This window comes from Brachyistius frenatus, unplaced genomic scaffold (genome assembly GCF_029030835.1).
Source record: "Brachyistius frenatus isolate BFR_SWC_R1_liver_20210118 unplaced genomic scaffold, ASM2903083v1 Contig_1, whole genome shotgun sequence".
In the NCBI taxonomy this organism is placed as follows: Eukaryota; Metazoa; Chordata; class Actinopteri; family Embiotocidae; genus Brachyistius; species Brachyistius frenatus.
In genome coordinates this window covers 6,615,001-6,629,302 of record NW_027210600.1, presented here as the reverse complement: position 1 = coordinate 6,629,302, position 14,302 = coordinate 6,615,001, and the positions used below count along the sequence as shown (strand labels likewise).

The 14,302-nt window shown below is 39.7% G+C and overlaps 1 protein-coding gene across 1 annotated transcript in view; it reads left to right on the top strand.

Moving 5' to 3' along the window:
• Positions 1-4,518: 4,518 nt before the first annotated feature.
• Positions 4,519-14,302, top strand: part of samsn1a (SAM domain, SH3 domain and nuclear localisation signals 1a) — a 16,450-nt gene continuing 6,666 nt past the window's right edge. The window contains exons 1-8 of the mRNA XM_069715380.1: positions 4,519-4,555; positions 6,202-6,381; positions 6,791-6,837; positions 7,753-7,793; positions 8,148-8,231; positions 8,546-8,640; positions 10,931-11,054; positions 11,628-12,052. Of these exons, the coding sequence (XP_069571481.1) occupies positions 4,532-4,555; positions 6,202-6,381; positions 6,791-6,837; positions 7,753-7,793; positions 8,148-8,231; positions 8,546-8,640; positions 10,931-11,054; positions 11,628-12,052 (1,020 nt within the window). The 5' untranslated portion in view covers positions 4,519-4,531. The remainder of the gene's footprint in view (positions 4,556-6,201; positions 6,382-6,790; positions 6,838-7,752; positions 7,794-8,147; positions 8,232-8,545; positions 8,641-10,930; positions 11,055-11,627; positions 12,053-14,302) is intronic.

Genomic DNA, 14,302 nt, shown 5'->3' with positions numbered 1-14,302 from the left:
TAATACAGAACAACTCACACATTTTTTTTTTTAAAGTGGTTTTGTGTATATTTGATTCAATCTGAAATGAATAGCTTGCTAAAAAGCTAATCTCAGAAATTCACAGGTGATAAACAACGTCTTTGACAGCCTTCTTGAGCTGATCCTTCTCCCATCTGCACATACCCTATTAAATTACAACAACTCTTTGTTTGCTTCGGTTTCATATTTTCTTTGAGACAATAGCAGTTAACTAAAAGAATGTTTTCTTGAAAACCAATCACAAGGAAGTGCCTGCCACAATTGTAGTTTGGTATGTGGTATGCTGATATAAAAGTACCGGAGCGGGAGGTTTTTCCACATACCATCTGACAACATGAAGGTCCTGCTTCTCACGCTGCTGCTGCTGCTGCTGTGTAGCACTCAAGGTAAGGGAATACCACTTTATATTCAATCGCTGCCTAATGTTTAAAGTACATGTGAAACTGAGGTAAAAACTATCTGTTAACAATAGACTTTGACTGTGAAGGAGCCATTTGATTTGATCACTGACACTTTACACCTGTTAACCACTGCTGTCTGTACATTTTGTCCTCTGTCTTCTTATCAGTGCTCACACTCAAATGCTTCACCTGTGAAGGTGACCCAAGCTGTAAGACAGAAACAGAGTGCCCTGCGTCAGCCCAGTACTGCAGAACCTTTGTGCGCGGTACGTGCGACTTGTTGTGCTGCATTCACTTCATGTGCCCTTCTGTCCATGTGTGTGTTTACATAATCTGGGGAAAAGCCATGATGTTATATAATGGTTCATTCATTGCCTGTTGCTGCATTTGTCTTTTTCAGCAGGTGAATTTTCTCGAACCTGTGAGGATTTTTGTGAAGAGGACTATTTCACAACTTGCTGTGAAAAGGATCTGTGCCAGACCTGAGGCACCCTTCGGCGTTCACTTTCACTTTCTGATTGATCACATTGGAATGAAAAAGAAGAAATAGATAAATCTTAATATATGGTGCAAGATGATTTATTAGTGATTCAAGATTTTGTGACACTCCTCTCTTTGATGTTGTGTTTTATTAAAGTCTACTAATTTTGATTGAAACTTGTTGAGCCCCATTCATCATCCTACCACCTTCTTAAACTGTGCGCAACACACTAGTCGTCACAGCTGTGTTTTTTTATTTTTTATGAACGGGTGCTGGAAACAGGGCACACACACACACACACACACACACACACACACACACACACACACACACACACACACACACACACACACACACACACACACACACACACTTAATCCCTTCCTGATGTCACTTTAGTGGGTCACTGCAGCTGCCTGCTGCTATGTGGGTCACTGTCTGTCACTGTGAAGTTGAACTCCTGGAGACATCTATTTAATTAAAAATGAAGAGCATACAACTTTTAATTGCTTTTATCCATTTATTTCAGCTGTGTTTTGTTACAGGTGGGTGAAAAAAAAATAAAAACTCTGGTGTATGTCCGTGATAGAGTATCATGTGCAGACTGTATGGGTCCCTGTGGGGTTAAAAAAAAATTCCCCTTGGGGATTAATAAAGTAACTACCTACCTACCTACCTACCTACCTATTCAGTCGAGGTGAACTTTAACCAAATGTTCCCCTCTGATAGCCGCTGACTTTAAAAGCACCATAAACCGTTTTTGACCATTAGTGGCACTGTTGTGCAATATTTTGATAAGTCGGTTTTGTTTTTATCTCGCCTTCACATTTGAAAATGTGCATGTACAAATACGAGGGAGACAAAATATGCAATCATACTCATGCTGTTTTGCAAATATCTCACTTAGGTCTGTGAAGGCCTCACTGAGCTTGGTGCTTTCATTTCATGCCTTTTTTAAACATACACACACAGAGTTCAACCACTCGCCATACACCAAGCTGACGTTAATGCCTCTGGCTGCTGTGAGCCTCTTTCCTGGCAGCATTGGGTCAGGTTACATTGTTTTAGGACTGGCCATGTCACACCCTTTTACTGTCAGGTACGTACTGTACTAGGAAGGCTGAACCTGTTCCCAGAAACAAATTACCGCAGCACGTTTCATTCAGGTTAAATATGGAGATTAGAATACAAAATTAAATATGGACTACAAAGAACATTTTTATGAACATGATGAGTAACTGGACCATTTTAAACACTTTTTAGGCTATTTGGGTAATTTTAAGCTCCTCCACAGATGACCCAAGTCACATTTAAAACCATAGTTATGTTGCTCAAATGACACAAAGGCCTTCTTGTGATATATATAACATTAGAAGATCACAGTGAACTGAATGAGCTGGATCCAAATACTTTCCAACCTCACACATCATTCCTTTTATGACATATGATGCTGTCATAGCTGAAAAATATAGGTCATATGTGTTAATCTGCCCATCTGTTTCTTCTGCACATTAGAGCAGCTCAGACATCAGAAGTGGATGATTGGTAGATTAATAGATCACCACCTTCACACTTAACCTTAATAAACACATATTGCACATTGAACCTCTCCAGAAGAGACACAAGTCACTACCAGCAGCAAAATGAATGCATTCAAAATATTTCCGTTCTTATTGCATCAATTCTGGGTGCATCGCCCCAAACCAAAACATGTGGTGGCTTTCTATCATTTAAAGGAATTAGGGTGATTTCTGGGGAGGCCAGTAGTTGCACAGAGCCACGTTTAGAGATGAAACAACACACAGCTGCTGCCCACCCAAGAAAGAGCTATGTTTGTTTTTAATATCAAAATGATGGCAGCACGAGGGCATGGTTGTTGTAGATTCATTGTTTTCTTATAAGTGTATTTTTCACATTATAAACTACTCCTCTAGCTGCACTAGCTGGTAGTACAGTCTTAACTCATGCATTTTACTTTCCTGTGTTTTCATTTCATGCTACTTTCAGTTTCTACTGTACCACATTTATCTGACTGCTATACTTACTTTAATGATGCTTTTATAAAAAAATATATACATAATTATGAATTAAACTACCCATTAATAAATGGCTCAAATCAGCTCTATCTTCAGCCACTACATCAACCATAATATGAAAGCTTACATGTAAATGCTGTAATAATAATGATTGTACTTCTCATACTTTCAGTGTATTTTTTTTTTTTTGCTAATATGTCTACATTTTAGCACAACTAATATTTTAAAATAATGTCTTTATGAAGCTGACTACGTTTTTCAATGATCCTATCAATGTTGAGTGTTTTGTGAAAAGTTTCAGTTTTAGAGGTTTAGACGCATTTGGCTGAATAGCCATTAAAATATGTGCATTCTTATATCAGTGCAGATGATGTATCACCGGAGACGAAAAAGTTAAGAAGAATCACAGATGATGTAAACACAAGGCCGACAAACTGTAGAGTGAAGACGGGACAGAGAAGTCCACAACTAAACTTAAATACCATATCAATTTTCTTACTTTAATTTGATGCTACTTTCCACTTTTACTGCACTACATTTCAGAGGGATATATATTTTTATGTATCTAACGTTCATCTTTACTGGAATCTTTTTCAGTTTAAGATTTGACTTAAAAAAAAAAAACATGATCGAATATCAAAACAGGTGTTCCTAAACATTTTGGTTTGTGACCCATAATAAAAAGTTCTTGGCATTGCAATAATCAATGCCATTTAATATCACCTTTTTTTTTAAATTTTAATTTTTTGTTACAAAAAAGTTTGACTTTTCATGCATAGTTTTGGGTAATAATTCAAAAATTTGAAATAGGTAAGCTTTTACTTAAAGTTACATATAAATAAAGGTGCGATACATCCAAGCTATTGACAAACAAGTTCCCACTATGCTTTTTAAGCCTATTACTGCCAGCTACATCTCTGTATTTCACAGAGTTTTAAAATCTGGTGTCTGGTGAGATATTTCTGTGCTAACGGCACTGGGCATGTTGAATGACCAGAGCGTACACACCAGAGACTTCCGCAAGCCTGGCTAACCTCCAGTTTAGCCCTATGCCAACAGGAATAAAGATAACATAATTCCATTGTGCATCTCTTTTAGACTTTTCAAATGTTATCGAAACAAATAGATTAAATTGTTATTTACTGTTTGTAGCTGCAACAAAGCCACAGAGGGCAGGGAATGACAGAGGTTAAGATGTAAGCAAGAGTCAACAGTGCTTTTGTAATTACTTTCACAAGCAGATAGAGGAGGCTCAATAAAGAATAAAATAAATATATAACCAAAAAAGGAGCAATACTTCCCTACCAGATTTTTTTTTTTTTTTTTTTTTTTTAAACAAATACTCAATCTGCTGCTCTACCAATGGTGGGCTTGTTGTTAGGAGTGAGTTCTGCTTTGGCTCATAGAGTAATGGTGGTCCATCTATTGGATTAGTGGGGGGATTTCACTGTGGTATTAATCTGAGAAGACAGCAGGCGACCAGGGCTGGGCTCACACTGAGCTGTTGTGTCTCTCAGCCTCTGGCTGTCACTCAGCTCGTGGTTTCTCCTCCATCTGACGCACTAAAGCGAACAGGAGAGCTCTCAGCCAACATGAACCTTTTCTGCTTTTCACTGGTAAGAGATACACTTTGCTTTCTCTATTTACATTACAAGCTGTGTGCGAGTTGCTGAGGGAAAGGTGACAAGTGAGGTTGCCCACGAGGAATATCAGAATCATAAGTATCATGCTGCGTAAATCTTAATATATGGGAAAATACTGAGTATATGCAAGGTTTTTTATCATGATGTGCCTCTAGATAAGATAAAGATGATCCCAAAGACAGACCACTGTAACTCTGGTCAGAATGCACCTGTTAGTTTCTGTTTGTCAGCAGTCAGATCAACTACTGCAGATAGTTTAATCATTAGACACTAACACCTCATGCGTTTTTCCTTTTACTCATCTGCTTTGTTTAGCTTTCCATCAGTTTACCCTGTGTACTACACAAGAGTAGAGACTATAGAGACTTGTACTATAATCACAGTGTGTTCTCTAGTTCATGTATTTCGATGATGTATGGGTGCAAGTGCTCGAAGAGTATTGATTAGTGAAGCAGCAAGAGTTAAGACCACATTTGCACATGCAAAACACACACACACACACACACACACACACACACACACACACACACACACACACACACACACACACACACACACACACACACACACACACACACACACACACACACACACACACACACACACACACAAATACACACACGTGGTCACACACCCCTCAGATGCTGCTGCAGCTGTCATTCTACACGTGGGTACGAGGAGACTTGTCTCTGGACAGATGCTGGGGATGTTGAACAGTCATCAGGGTGATTAATGGACATCTTGCTACAATAAACAAAGGCTTGAACTGTGCCTCCACTGATTGTCCTCTGCACGTCACATGTACGATGACTTCTTGCAAAGTAATGAGATATTTCATTGGTTTCACTAATGATTCAGCACAAGTGTTTAACTGGGGACAGATGAGTAAACTGTGTTATACAGATATAAGTGTCGGGAATAAACATATGCACATAAGGACATAAGTTTAATTAAAAGTCTAGATGGACTATAAAATTACATGATTACATCAAAGATTACAGCAAAATGAAGTAGTATTAAAATGTCTGAAGAAAGTGGAATCCTCAGAGAAACTGTAGAAAATGAAAAATGAATGAATCCAAATGAACAAGAGTTCAAACTTAAAAAGGGATGATTTCATATCACCATGAACTGAAACGCCTTCTGTTATTGCCACTAAAAACAGCTCAACTGAACAGATAAGGCATCACTGATAAGATGAGCTGAAGAGAGAAACTGGTGTTCCTAGAAGAAATCCAAACAAGCCAAAACATTTTTAATCCACACCGAAATCTGCTCTGAGGAAATTCAATCCTTCTCTACATCCATGGTTGTCAAGCAAATTCAAAAGAGCTTTGGAGCAGCATTAGTGGCACAATCCCTACTGTCATATCAAATCCTCACGACTCTAATTTTGTTTTGTTTTTATCAGTTTAGAATGAAATGGTGATTTTGATGCTGTTTCGGCCATCTAAAGCATTTTGGCTCTAAAAAAAAACAGCCATTATCAAAATTTCAAATTGATGTGTGTGCTCATCATTAGTGCTCAGATTTAATCTGACATAATAGATTAAATCCATTCATAGATAATGTCTGCTGATTATTTTCAACCCTCTGTCTGTGTGTCCACTTGGCATCAGGAGGGGTCTATGGACAGCCTGTACGAGGCTGTGCAGAGCTCCAGTGATGTTCCCCCGCAGCCCATCCCCAGCCGCTCATCCAGCCGCTCGTGCAGTCGTTCCTGCAGCCGCTCCTGCAGCCCGGCCGTCCTGCTGGACGACAACACAAAGTGGCAAGGCTCTGGAAGATCGATATCCATGGTAGGAGGGACACATACTGTGCATCCTGCACACTCAAGCGTGTCTATGACGCATTCATGTGGCACAGATTGAATGGTGGAGCCATGCGAACAGTCATGACCTGATTGTATGGGGTCACCTCTCTGATGAATTGGGATTTATGGATTTCCACCAACCAAAATGTACCTACAAAATAAAGCTGATTATGAAATGATAAACAGAGCCAGTTGACAGCTGCTGTCAACTGAGGCCAAACTTTTCCAAATGCTCAATTCAGGCTTGTCTCGTAAATGAAATGTTCCTGATGTCCCTTCATCAGTCAATCTGTCCATGAGTCTGCTACAGGATTCAATTCCTTCCCCAAATCCATTCAAATGTGGCAATAACCTGCTTATTTTGTACAGATTGTGAATGCTTTGTTGTCCTTCAGGAGATGCCTCAGATGCAGGGGACCATTTCTAATAAAAAAAAAAGAAGGTGAGCTCATCAGAAAATTACACCCAAGCATACTAACATGGTACTAGACGCACCAAATTACATTGTTTCTAGCTATCAGGAAAATCTACTGCATACGTCTGTCACTTATTCTTGTATTTTTCATGCCATTTTGCTGTGAACTTACAATGCAATTGCATGAGAAACATGTCACGTAATCCTGGCTGGACTTTAGGCTCGTGTTCATCTGCTGTACAACGTGGTCTTTATTCTGTGTCTTTTGTTAGACGTGCTTGCAAACCAGCAAAAAATCTGCCCTGCAAGTGAAAGGGGCTTTCCAATAGTGTAATAATATGGCTTGAAGGGCTCCCTGTTCATTTTCACTCAGGGGTTAATACTGTAAATCCTTCCTACTGTAGAGCAGACAGGCTCTTCAGCAGTGCTCCTCTCCTTATCTCCTTTTGTGCATGGACTCACTTTAATAATATGCTGCACTCTAAGAATAGTGATTGACAACCCATTAGACACAATTGGAACAAAAAGCTTTGTATATATTTCACAGCTTGTTGGACAATTTTTTTGGGGGGGAGAAGCAGGGCCCTCTGGATTGTTGGGCCAGCAGAAGGCAGATTATGGCTTTGGGCTATTTGGACTAAGCGGATTCAGGGTTCCAGTAGCCTCAACACCTTTACTCCCCTGGCTTTACATTGAAAGAAACACAACTCTGCGGTCACAAAGTGGCCTCTCACTCCAAAGGAAAATTAGATTTTGCAGAGAGTATAGCTTCCCAACATGAGTCTACTTTCACATGATGACATTTTAAAGCCCCTGTTCTGTGATCTGTGCCTGTACATCATTAAAAAAAAAAACATTCACAGTGTTGTTGTTGTTTCTCCCTCCACTAAAACACTAATATGGCAACTGCATAATATATCTCTCTCTAAATTTTACTTTCAGAACACACATACCCAAATCAGCATCAGATAATGAAACATTGGGTGAGTATGAAAAATGACATTTCTGGTTTTTTTTTTTATTGCTGGCTTCATGTAAAGACGTGTAGGTTCAAAGACTTTTGACAGCAACAAAAAAGAATGTTTAAACATAACACTGTACAGTATATGTTCCTGTGTTTCCACCCATGCATTCACCTGTGTCATAAACCCTTAGAAAGACTACAGTAATATCAATTACCATTTTGAAAGCTGCTAGTAAAATGTTAGTCTATTACGTACAACATCCACTAACCTACCACAGTGCTCGTCCATGACTCACAGAACCCTTTCTCTGTGGCCTCCGTTCAACCCGACTTTTCACTTCAAATCCTCAATGTCCATCTCCCTCTACGGCAGATAACCCCGGCAGTAATACCGCAGTCTGGCAGCCAGCCAAGAGCCGAGAAGATTTAGTCCACATCACCAACAATCACAATGAAGGTAAATAGAAAATAAATAGGCTAAGCTCATCTAAAGTAACGTTCATTTGAACTCTCAGCATGACGCCCACAGACAAGGGATGGGGTTTCAAACTACTGACTGGTAAAACTACTTACACGGATCTGCAATAACTGTATGATTTTAAACACAAAGCAGTGGGAGACATTTTGTGACTGTTAGGAAAAAAAAATGCATTTGATTTGATTCTTAAAGTTGCTATGTATTATAACAAATTACTTAAAAAGTGCAGTGGAGTGTTGATTTGTTTGACTTTCCAGTGTATCACTAATGCAGACGATTATGTTTCCTTTTAGAGATGCGGAAGACAAAGCAAAGAACAGAAACCAAAGGAGGGAAAGGAGCACATCCCTCTGGCATGAAGAAAAATGAGAAGCTGCCCTCAAACCAGGTTAGAAGAAAATGTTTCAGTTTCATCCCCTCAGCCTGTCTCACTCATTCAAAACCTCAATCAGTAGTTATTTGCAAACAGTTGCAGTGATGGAAAATTAATGCAATGCAATGTTACATCCAAACAAACATTTTAAATGCACCAGCAGCAGTTAAATATAATGAAGAAGTGGAACAGTTTTTTGTTTTGGTTTAAAGGTCTGCAACTAAAAATGGAAACAAAATCTAGACTTGCGACTTGTGTCAGAACACCCGTCTTTATATCACTGCAACACTGTCATGAATACAGCACTGAACACATTCACTTTGTCGCAGATTGATAAATCTGTGTTCTTATGTACGTCAGAAAGTGCAGACTCATGTTCATATGACACAGCAGACCATTTAGCTTTAACAGGAGCGCCAAGCTGCCACCTGCTTATGACATCCAGAGGGCCTCTGTTGGCCTAAATGGCACAATCTTTTAACGCTGATTGGGTTTTAATGCAGTGCAGATGGTCCAAAGAGGGGTACTCCTCTCTGTGTAATCTCTGGGCCACATGGCAGAGAGAGATGTGAAAAAGATGAGCATTTTGTGTGTGTGTGTGTGTGTGTGTGTGTGTGTGTGTGTGTGTGTGTGTGTGTGTGTGTGTGTGTGTGTGTGTGTGTGTGTGTGTGTGTGTGTGTGTGTGTGTGTGTGTGTGTGTGTGTGTGTGTGTTTGAGATGGGTGAGGGTTTTGGAGACCACATGCCAAGTCACCCAGTGCCCAGTTGGCCTAATGCCCATCACAGTGAGAAGCAAACAAAGCAGAGCCTGCCAGTTGTGGATCATTGCAGTTTTAAGTACCTCACTGCATGACTGCAGCTGAAATAACCCAAATGACCCAAGATGACGACGTGCAAAGACGCAGTGGCTTTGTGCTAAGTATGTGTGAAGTCTTGAAAATGAATGTGCAGTTTTGTTGTGCTTGCGCAGTGGTTGATGAAGTTAATGAATCTTGAATAGGAGTTTTTAGAAGATACTGTCAACCTTTTTTTTTTTTCTTCCATAAAACCATCTCTAATTGCCTCGAGATTCAGTTTGAATAGTAGAAAATGCCAGACTTTTTTTGCTGTGTCTGGATGTTTTAATGAAAACAAAACAATACCAAGAAACTGGAAGTAATATCTCCCACATGAACAAGTTATCTAAAAACATTTACTGTTACAAGTCAGTCATTTTGATTCAGTCACAGTCATTGAAGTTCAGTGAACTATAAGGTGAAGGGGAAAAAGCTTTGCATTTTTGTAGTAATATAAAATAGTGATATTTATTAATAAGAATAAATCTCTGAGCAGATATAACCCTAATGTTTACTGTGGTCCAATCTTGTTAGCAGGCCTACATTTGGTAATTAGATTAAATGCAAAGTAGAGCTGATGCTAATGAGATTTCTCCTAGCTATTTCTCCTTGGTATTGTCATAAACCAAAGCCTTGGACAAATAAATACTGATAAATGGAAAGTGAAGGAATCAAAGATGTAACAATTTATCTTGAGCAAAACTTGAATGTCTGAACCAAATTCAACAACCATTTATTCTGTAGTCATTCAAGATGTTTCACTAAAAACAAAATAAATTACCCGCATGGTGGCGCTAGATTAAAAATTATGTAATCACAAGTCTGACTCACCAAATGGAGAATATTGAAGTGTGTCTCAATTCACATACTTCCATAACAATGTTAGTGGATTTATCTGTGTAGTGTGTGAATTTCAACAGGGTAGTGTCATCTCAAATCACACACGGCCATTTTGACTTATCCACTCAGAATTGCAAGCGTAAGTACGGAAGTACGTGATTTAAGACCCAGTCTTGGTATAAGCCTGCCATTGGATGGCTCTTCAGTCAACACTCTCCTCCTGTTTCACTATCTGTGTGTGAAAATTGTTTTGATGAAGACTGGGATTGTGCAATAAAGCAGTCCTGCTTGGTTATTTTTGGTCTTTTAGCATTTCAATGCCAGGCCTCGCCTCCCTACGAACAAATGTTTCACCAAAGAAAGTTCCCCTTTCTGTGCTGCACCCTTACCTTAACGCTGCCCAACAAGGTTTGTGATTGGTTTAAAGAAATAGAAGCAAAACAGAAGTTTTTTTTTCCCCCTTTACCAGATATCTGGCTAACTGACCGGTAGTGTGGCTATACACTGAGCTGTGTTACATAAAAGTAGGGAATTACCATGTGAGAAAAGGTCCCTGTGAAAGGGACTGAGACATTTTGGAGACAGTAATGAAGGTATTTAAATGGAGCATGTGTTTGTTTGTCTTTTCAGAGTGCCCATATCAATGGAGTGGCTGCAGAGTCTAAACCTGCTGTCAAAAGAGGCCAAAAAACTGGAAAGAAACCAGGCGGAAAGAGCGGGAAGGAAGGGACAAAGAAAAGCCACAACTCCAAGGGTAAGACAGTTTTCTACAACAGCATGGATGTGGTTCATCTTCAGACCTTGCTGGGACAGATTTTGAACTATACTTCTGCTTTTAAGTGTTGCAACAGGTGTGCTCAGTAAAGTACACAGAGTGCTGCTCTCAAGCAAACAAGCATCCGTTCAAACTATGAGGCTTATGATAGACTAGGAAACACTTCAAAATTTCTACCAATCACTGTTACCTATTTAATTTGGCTACTTCATTTTTGAAATAATTGAAGGAAGAAGGCATGCTGGGAAAAGTGGGGAGAGGAGCCCATGAAAAATACTTGATGATTCATGTAAAAAAAAAATTTAAGAATTGATGTTAATAAAAAAAAAAAAAGAATAATAATTAAAAAAAAAATAAAAAAAATCCTTAAAAAAATGCACAGTTTGTACAGGATAACTGCTGTCGTGCCGGGGGGGGGGGGGGGGGCACGAATCTCTTCTCTAGCATCACCTCAAAATGACATCTGATTCCAGTTGAAATGGAGTCTCTGACTTTTCTCCAGTTAACTGGCACTTTTGATTTATTGTCTTCTCTTCGGTCTTCTCTTCTCAGTGTGCTCCCCACCAGGCACGATGAGCCCACCCATTGGACCCCACTATCTGGACGTGCCGTATAGGTCAGACAGGAGGCCCTACCTTGGCAAATCCTCCACCCTCCCCGCTCAGGAGAACACAACCCCGGGCCGATGCTCAGACACGGCGAGCCTGCCCGGTGGAGCAACGCCCACCCACCAGCAGCGCTGGAGCAACCCTGGTGACAGCAGTCCTGTCTGGGGGACGGTCCAGCACACATGCCGCAGGCCGCTCACAGAGTATCGCGTGTACTCCCATGACTTCACCACACCTCAAGGGAAGGAGTGGGAAGGAAGACAGCAGCAGGCGGTGACCCGGGATGACAGCTTGAAACGGGACAATAAACCCCTGATTTCCCCAAAGGTGCCGCGATCTGTCACTGATGTGGATCTGTCAGAACAAAATGTAAGTTTGCACAGTGCTGTCATTGATTTTACTTTTCAATTAACTTCATGCAAAATTCAGTGATCTGAAAAAAACCCCGATATAAATTCTTCTGTACACATTTGCCCAGAGTTTTTCGAGGTTCTTGGCCAATGGATTGCCCCAAGCATCTTCTTAAACTTGTTCACAGTACTTTTGTGAATGACAGTCGTCTCAGTTGCTTCTTTCTCTTCATGTAATCCCAGACTGACTTGATGATGTTGAGATTAGAGTTTTGTGGGGGCCACGTGATCTGTTGCAGGTCTCTTTTTTTGGTCTTCTTGCTGAATATAATTCTTTATGTCTCTGACTGTATGTTTTGGGTTCTTGTCATGCTGCAGTGTGAATTTCAGACCAATGACCCTCTGACGGTATTGCGCAATACAGATAACACTGTTTTAAAATTTGGCTCAGTATGCTATGTTTTTGAAGTTATTTAAAAAATAGGCATGCAGGAGCTACTTTTTTTTTTTTTTTTTTTATAGGTCTGGCTATGCTTCATAGAGAATCATTTCCAGGTGTTGCTTCGGTAGACCTCGTGTTAATTTTGAAACTATTGGAGCAGCCTTTAAACAATCACCATTGACAACCATATGTGCTGAAATTCTACCACCGCTGCCATTACATTTAGAAATGCTTAACTTCAGTGTCATCGCTCTTAGTCTCCCACATTGGTTGCTGATTGGTCCGCCCTTCAGAGGGGCTGAGCAAACCTAAATGTAAACAGAATTTCCAGACTATAATCACAGTGAAGAGACCTGAAGCTGTGATTATAGTCTGTAAACAGCAGGCTCAACGCCTTGTGCCCCACAACACATTTTACAATGTGATTAAAAGGGTCTTCTAAGAATACTGAGGCACCACAATATTTATATAATATATAGTTTTTGGTTGCTATAATTAATCCTTATGCTGGCCATGAGGAGATACCATCATGATTCCAGTGTAATTCATGCGGGATAAAATCCAAATCCTTGTTGTAGGATAAAATTCAGCAGTACAGTTAGAAACGCAAAGCATATCAACCTGCTAAAATTAGACTAATAAAATGACTACATATTGTTTTTAAAAGCCTTTTTCACAGAAAGAGGATGGTGGATTTTGCTCACTCATACCACCATACCTTGCTAATACCATACAATAGTGCAGATTGACCTCAGAGGGCAAATGCCTTTGTGTACACTTGACATCAAAAGCATAAAACCGTTACATGTGCGGTACACGCAATGTGTTTCGCATAGGACTGAAGCTTAACATGACTCGGGTGAAAATTGTCCGAGATGAAAAGAATGAGCGTGTATGGAGATTAGAAAGTCCCTATGGATCTGTAGTGTCATTGGTTCTTAGAGACAGAAAGTCATTTAACAGGACACAAAGCCTCTAAAGACCAGAGCCAGAGAGAGAGTAGAGGTTACCACTCTCTCCTCATAAACCCATTTTGTTTTCTGACGCTGTTGCTTTCTGTAATATTATAGTTTTTTTTTTCTCGGTTCTCCTTTGACATTATACGCATTTTGTCACTATGTGGTCAACACAATATATTACGAGAATCATACATTTAGCAGTTAACAGGTCCTCTTTAAGGAAATAGCGCATACAGGAAATATATTACAAAAAGTCAACTTGAATCTTGTTTTTCTTGTTCTTGTTCACTGAAGAAAGTCCTTTAAAGAATATTGACAACAAATAAGAAAACCACCTTTGGCTTCCTTAAATCGCACACATCTCGTTTTGCATTCTTCCCTTCAGATGAACAACTACCTCTCCAGGGATTCAGAGCCTCTGAAGTAATAGATTGGAAACCTTAATCTGGATTGACAGGAGTTTATGGTTGATTGCAAGCAGTAGGATTAGGCAGCGGTTTGTTTGTACAATTCCCCTTTTTTTTTTTTTTTTTTTTTTTTTACAATTGACCACATAAAACCATCGGCAATGTAAACACAGTGGCAAATCCCCACAAGTCAAAGTCAGAACAATTACTGGCAGCAATGTGAAGGGTAAAACCTGCCTCTCTAGGGAGACCATTATCTTGTAAGAAGGTCATTATTCAAAGATTTTTTTTTTTAAACTTTGAATAAATTGACGAATCAACTATTGACACTGAAGAGTTTCCAAGACATAAAATGAAATATATTCATGTCCATATTGAGAGCAGAGGTAGACCGGAAAGTGTTTCGACATAAGAAAGCTGCCACTTTCAGCTGTTCCTTCGTCATACAGCATCACTTCCTC